The sequence below is a fragment of the Anomaloglossus baeobatrachus genome, chromosome 1, assembly GCF_048569485.1.
Source record: "Anomaloglossus baeobatrachus isolate aAnoBae1 chromosome 1, aAnoBae1.hap1, whole genome shotgun sequence".
Lineage (NCBI taxonomy): Eukaryota > Metazoa > Chordata > Amphibia > Anura > Aromobatidae > Anomaloglossus > Anomaloglossus baeobatrachus.
The window spans coordinates 242421838-242429337 of record NC_134353.1 but is presented as its reverse complement, the minus strand read 5'-3'; the positions used below and the strand labels follow the sequence as shown (position 1 = coordinate 242429337).

The 7500-nt window shown below is 41.6% G+C and overlaps 1 protein-coding gene across 3 annotated transcripts in view; it reads left to right on the top strand.

Moving 5' to 3' along the window:
- ABHD18 (abhydrolase domain containing 18) overlaps positions 1-7500 on the top strand; it is an 83692-nt gene that overhangs the window by 31753 nt on the left and 44439 nt on the right. For 2 of the 3 annotated variants that reach the window (XM_075336081.1, XM_075336072.1), the window contains exons 3-4: positions 232-316; positions 6358-6458. In XM_075336081.1, the coding sequence (XP_075192196.1) occupies positions 232-316; positions 6358-6458 (186 nt within the window). Of the gene's footprint in view, positions 1-231; positions 317-6357; positions 6459-7500 lie in introns of those variants that run through there. The other variant, XM_075336104.1, reaches the window with a different exon arrangement.

Below are 7500 nucleotides of genomic sequence, written 5' to 3'. Positions count from 1 at the left end.
AATGGAAAAAACACAATAAAATCTCAACATGTGAACAAGCCTTGCTAAATCATATATGTGCAAAAGGAGGGCCATATTTTGATAACTTTTTTTTTTTTATTAAATTCAGATGAGATTAGTGCTGGGGAGCTTTGTGAAATGGACTTTGCTGTTTTATACCCCAACTATTTGCCTTAATTACTCTGTCATGTCATTACAATTTTTATTTATTTATTTTTTACTATTTTAAAGGATATTTGAATTTAGAAAAATCATCGGAAACCGAGAAAAATGCCAGAACCTGGTGCCAAAAGATTATCCAGTGCACATTGACACGGTAATGCTTGGAGTTTTAGAAGACTAAAAGTGTGTTAAAGGGAATCTGTCACCAGGTTTTTGCTTGCCCATCTGAGAGCAGCATAATGTACAGACAGAGACCCTGATTCCAGCGATGTGTCACTTACTGGGCTGTTTGCTGTCATTTTTATAAACTCACTGTTTTCTCTGCTGAAGATCTTGCGTTATTTGAATGTAGAGCAGGGTTCTAACAAACTCATGCAGCTGCTGGACTAGCTAGCAGCACGTCAAGTAGTCCTCTAATGACAATATACTGCTAATTAAACAGTGATTTTATAAAAGCTACAGTAAGTGACACATCGCTGGAATCAGAGTCTCTCTCTATACATCATGCTGCTCTCAGATTAGGTGACAAACCTGGTTACTGAGTCCCTTTTACATGTAATCTGACAGCAGGTTTTTGCTACCTCATCTGAGAGCAGCATGATGTAGGCAAAGAGACTCTGAATCCAACAATGTATCACTTAGTTTACTGTGCCACAGTCGGCTTTTAGATTTGCAGTGCAGCAGAGCTCAGAAAGTTAACCTGCCCACACCAGGTTTTCTATGCACAATGTCTATAGACAGAGGAAGGGGAGGGGCCGTGATCAGACTAGTGTAGTCCAGGCAATGATACTCCCAAGTGATGTCTAAGAGGAAAACATTTCTACTTGCGTAGACTGACAAACCAATCTGCCTGCCAGTGAGGAGTCTTAGACCCCTTTCACACCAGTTTTTTGCCATCAGTCACAATCAGTTTGGTGCGATGGATCTATTGCAGATTGTGAAAAAACTGATGCGACAGATCCGTCAAAAACGGTTCAGTTGCATCAGTTTTTTCAGCCCAACAATGTTTTTACACTCCATCTGAGCATGCTCCGGAAAAAAAAAAAACGGAATCTGTCTCTGGATTCCGTCACTTGAACGGATCCTGCGCCCATAGGCTTCCATTCTACCAAACGACGTAGACAAAAATGTTACTTTGTCCATTGTCTCCGTCCGACGGACAAAGAATTTGACGGATCCGTCGAACGACTGATGAAATGTGAGGACACCCGTCAGTCGCCGGATCAGGTTTTTTTCAAAATTCGATGGATTGTGACTGATGGCAAAAAACTGATGTGTGAAAGGGGCCTTATAGCTGCAATGCTCCTCTGGGAAATATTCAAATTGTCTCTTCAGGGAGGAAGAGAAGAACTCAAGTGCCACATATTGGAAATAGCAATCTGAAAAGTCAAGTGCCCTTTAACGAACCTTTTCATATGACTTCGGATTAATGCCAGATCAGAACCTCAACTTGCAGACAGTGTTTCGGGGTGATTGCCCCTCGTCAGTGCAAGTGATAAAACCTTCACAGTAAGTAAACAGCTGAGCAGGGTAATAAAGGACACATCCCACACTCCAAAGACCTACTGATAGGGACTCTAGATTGTGAGCCCCAATGGGGACAGTATTGCCAATGTATGTAAAGCGCTGTGCAATTAATAGCGCTATATAAATGAATAAAATTATTATTATTATCATTGAGAACTGTGTGTCAGCCTCTATCTCCTGCTGTCTTCAGATAGCAAAAACCTGCTGACAGATTCCCTTTGAGAAATTATTTATTTATTTATTTTTTTAAAGGCTCTTTTCAGACATGTCATGGCTTCCATCATGAATGGAGGCGTGACAGATGTAGAGTATTATATATAAGAATAAGGCTGCACATCAAACTTAGATAATGGTATAATGCCTCAAGCATATGAAAAAATATTGGAATATACAATGAAAAATGCTACTTGCTAATTTGAACATGTGATAAATGAATTGCATACCTGCTATGAATATTAGGAAAAAGGAGATATTTAGCAATCGCATTGATCAATGTAACTGAGCCCCAAGGCCTCGTCAAGGCATATCTCTATATTGGGGTCCCTAGCTCTGTGACCCTAACTGTGTGTCATCTCATTGCAATTAAAAACTGCTATGGGTGGAGAGGGGTAACTAAGGACTTTCTTATATAGGAGATGGAAAAAACATGGCCGAAAGGGGCGGAGCTGTGTTCACATTCAGAAAAAAAAACTACATATAACTGAATAGGATAACTGAAGTGAGCACTAATATATATATATGAGTGCAAGCCAAAAATACGTACTATATATAAGAATAAGGCTGCACATCAAACTTAGATAATGGTATAATGCCTCAAGCATATGAAAAAATATTGGAATATACAATGAAAAATGCTACTTGCTAATTTGAACATGTGAATAATGAATTGCATACCTGCTATGAATATTAGGAAAAAGGAGATATTTAGCAATCGCATTGATCAATGTAACTGAGCCCCAAGGCCTCGTCAAGGCATATCTCTATATTGGGGTCCCTAGCTCTGTGACCCTGTGTGTCATCTCATTGCAATTAAAAACTGCTATGGGTGGAGAGGGGTAACTAAGGACTTTCTTATATAGGAGATGGAAAAAACATGGCCGAAAGGGGCGGAGCTGTGTTCACATTCAGAAAAAAAAACTACATATAACTGAATAGGATAACTGAAGTGAGCACTAATATATATATATATGAGTGCAAGCCAAAAATACGTACTATATATAAGAATAAGGCTGCACATCAAACTTAGATAATGGTATAATGCCTCAAGCATATGAAAAAATATTGGAATATACAATGAAAAATGCTACTTGCTAATTTGAACATGTGAATAATGAATTGCATACCTGCCATGAATATTAGGAAAAAGGAGATATTTAGCAATCGCATTGATCAATGTAACTGAGCCCCAAGGCCTCGTCAAGGCATATCTCTATATTGGGGTCCCTAGCTCTGTGACCCTAACTGTGTGTCATCTCATTGCAATTAAAAACTGCTATGGGTGGAGGGGGGTAACTAAGGACTTTCTTATATAGGAGATGGAAAAAACATGGCCGAAAGGGGCGGAGCTGTGTTCACATTCAGAAAAAAAAAAAAACTACATATAACTGAATAGGATAACTGAAGTGAGCACTAATATATATATATGAGTGCAAGCCAAAAATACGTACTATATATAAGAATAAGGCTGCACATCAAACTTAGATAATGGTATAATGCCTCAAGCATATGAAAAAATATTGGAATATACAATGAAAAATGCTACTTGCTAATTTGAACATGTGAATAATGAATTGCATACCTGCTATGAATATTAGGAAAAAGGAGATATTTAGCTCAGTTACATTGATCAATGCGATTGCTAAATATCTCCTTTTTCCTAATATTCATAGCAGGTATGCAATTCATTAATCACATGTTCAAATTAGCAAGTAGCATTTTTCATTGTATATTCCAATATTTTTTCATATGCTTGAGGCATTATACCATTATCTAAGTTTGATGTGCAGCCTTATTCTTATATATAGTACGTATTTTTGGCTTGCACTCATATATATATATATATATATTAGTGCTCACTTCAGTTATCCTATTCAGTTAGATGTAGAGTATTGTGAAATCTTGATGAAACACATTGACTTGCAGAGGGGTCTCCTGAGTCTTGTGTTATTTGTGTTGGTAATGTAAGGGTGTTGGGCAATTATGTTAAAAAAGAAAAAAATATTCAGGTGGAAGCAGCACTCCCAGATCGGTGCAAAGGAAGCACACGTGTCTGCCGCAATCAAGGAAAAAGAGGATCAACGTCCGGGAGAAATGGTTGCTGAAATGTATGTAATACTTCGTACAAAAGCCTTTGTTATTGATGACAGCTTCAAGACGCCTCCTGTATGGAAAAACTAGTCTTACGCATTGCTTAGGTGTTATTTTGGCCCATTCTTCCAAACACTCTTCAAATACTGAAGGATCATAGGCTCCTTCTATGAACTCTGAGCTTTAGTTTCTGTCGTAAATTCTCTATTGGATTCAGGTCAGATGATTGGCTAGGCCATTCTAGAAGCTTTATTTTCTTTCTAAAACTAATTAAGAGTTTCCTTGGCTATGTATTTGGGATCATTGTCTTGCTGAAATATCCACTCTCATTTCATCTTCGTCCTGGTAGATGGTTGCAGGTTATCAAGAATGTTTCTGTACATTAGACCTTTCATCCTTCCTTCAATTATGTGAAATTTGCCAGTGCCATAGGCTGAAAAACTGCCCCACACCATGATGTTTCTAGCTCCCAACTTCACTTTTGGTATGGTGTTTCTGGGGTGATACGCAGTGATATGCCTTTTGGCCTCCAAACCAAACTCTGTTCATTCTCCTAGTATTTCACAGGCTTGTCTAAATGTTGTTGCGTAAACTTTACACACACTTGAACATGCTTTTTGTTCAGCAATGGAGTCTGGCGGGGTGAGCGTCATACAGGCTATGGAGGGTGACTGCAGTGCTTATTGTTTTCTTTGAGGCTTTTGTACCTGCTGATTCCAGGTCTTTCTGTAGCTCTCCACAGGTGCCTCTTGGCTCTTGGACAACTCTTCTGATTCTTTTCACTTCTTTGTCTGAAATTTTATGGGGAGCACCTTAGCGTGGCCTGTTTATGATGAAATTGTTCTTTCTACTTCTGGATTATGACCCCCAACAGTTCTCACTGGAACCTCTAGTAGTTAAGAAATTCTTCTTTAACCAATGCCATCAGTATGTTTTTGTTTTTTTTTTAATGATTAAGGTTGCAAATGTTTTGAGAAACTTGCTGGTTTAACCATGAGATATTTCTTGCGTGGTGTTTTGGCAATGAGACTCTTTTTATAGACCATTAGTTGAACCACCTAATATTTTTTTTAATAAGTGGCAGGATTACTTTCTAATTACTGATAGCTTTCAGTTGGTGTCATGACTTTTCATGGCTTTTTGCACCTCTTTCTTCAGGTGTTCAATATTTTTTTCCTTGTCATTTCTTATTAGTATTATTCGCTTAATATCTTAGTATTTTTCGCTTTATAAGACGCACCCCAAATATAAAGATAAAAAAGGTAAAAAAAAAAAAATGGGGTCCATCTTATACTCCGGTGGTGTCTTACCGGAGGGGGGCGAAAGCAGTGGTGGAGCGGGAGTCACAGGAGGCAGAGGCGGTGCTGGAGTAAGGCGATGCTGGCTGCCACGTAAAGCAGGGCAGTGGGGGGTGAGATGTTCTGTCGGTGGTGCGATCTTCAAATAATGGCGCCCGGAATCTGCACCTGCGCAGATTGAGCTCTCGGCTCAATGACAATCTGAGAGCTCCATTTGCACACGTGCCAACTCCTGGCGGCATTATTTGAAGATGGCACTGCTGACAGAGCATCTCAACTGCCTCACCATCTTGCTCCACACGGCGCTCACCTCAGCCAGCACAGCCCCACACCGCCGACAGAGCATCTCACCATCTGCAGCCAGCACAGCCCCGCACCACCGACCGAGCTTCTCACCCGCCGCAGCCAGCACAGCCTCACACCGCCGACAGAGCATCTCACCCTCTGCAGCCAGCACAGCCCCGCACCACCGACCGAGCTTCTCACCCGCCGCAGCCAGCACAGCCTCACACCGCCGACAGAGCATCTCACCCTCTGCAGCCAGCACCACCAATAGAGCATTTCACCCGTTACAGCCAGCACATCCCTGCACCGTCGACTAAGCATCTCAACTGCTGCAGCCAGCACTGCCCCGCACCGCCCTGTTCTACACAGCGCCCACCATAGCCAGCACAGCGCCCATTCTCCACCTCCCGGTAAACTACATTTGGATTTTACGACGCACCCCCTCATTTTCCTCCCAAATTTTTGGGAGCAAAAATTCGTCTTATAATCCGAAAAATACGGTAACTTCCTTTTATGGACATGTATGGTTTGATTTCTTTGTCTGTGTATGTTGGATGAGTTGTTACCGACATCTGGTTAGAATTTCGTGTCAATAGCACCTTTAGAAATATTTTGACTTAGAAAATTGGGGACATGTTCAATACTGCACCCACTGCATGCCTAAGAGCCTAAGGCATATCCTGAACTTGCAGCCTATCCTGTTGTCAAATTACTGCTGTAATTCTATGGCAGGTCATTCCATTTCAGTGGGGTTACATGTCACATTTCTCATATTTAGGTTGAAGAACAAACTGACTGTAAGATTTTTGATGGCCATTTTACCTCACCATTGGTCCACTATGTGCCAGATGTTATGCCACCTGAAACCGTAACAGCTCGGTAAGTTGTCTTTTGATAAGAAGGTATATACCCCACGTTTAAAACCTTAATGTTAAGGGTGCTTTACACGTTGCGACATCGCTAGCGAGTGACACGCCAGATCGCAGATGCGATCTGCTGAGGTCGCACATGTGACCGGCACTATAAAACGACCTATGTGCGATCTCGGCAGATCGCATCTGCGATCTGGCGTCACATCGCTAACGAGATCGCTAGCGATGTCGCAGCGTGTAAAGCACCCTTTAGGCCATTGCAAGAGCATTCTCTTGATTAGCTAAAATATACATCTCGCTGGGTCTAAGCAATTCAAGTTTTGTGAATGAACTATCTGAATTAGGTTTAAAGGGGTACTCCCATCCCAAAAAACCTATTCCAATATGTTGTAGGTGTAGTAGTAATAGTATTAGCAAATACCTCCAATTAAAAATGCAGTATTGTTCTCCTGACTAGCTATTTTGCTTACCTCATGTGCAAGGCCTTGTGCTTAGGCATCCATGGTTGCGACCACCAAATATACCGTATTTTTCGCTTTATAAGACGCACCCCCAAATTTGATAAAGGAAAAGAGATTTTTTTTTTTAATGTTAAATGGGGTCCATCTTATAATGCCAGTGTCCGTCTAGCAAATCATATAGGGTATATGTCCCTCATAGCCCCCCATCCTAAAATTAGCCCCCTTAATCTGGATATGGCCCCCTTATATTGAATATAGCCCCCTTGTGCTGGCACACGTTCCCCTCTGCTGCCTATGGCCCCCTATGGATTGCACACGTCCCTCTGTGCTGCCTATGGCCCCCTATGGATTGCACACGTTCCCCTGTGCTGCCTATGGCCCCCTATGGATTGCACACGTTCCCCTGTGCTGCCTATGGCCCCCTATGGATTGCACACGTTCCCCTGTGCTGCCTATGGCCCCCTATGGATTGCTTACGTTCCTCTGTGCTGCCTATGGCCCCCTATGGATTGTATGCATTCCCCTGTGCTGCCTATGGCCCCCTATGGATTGTATGCATTCCCCTGTGCTGCCTATGGCCCCCTATTG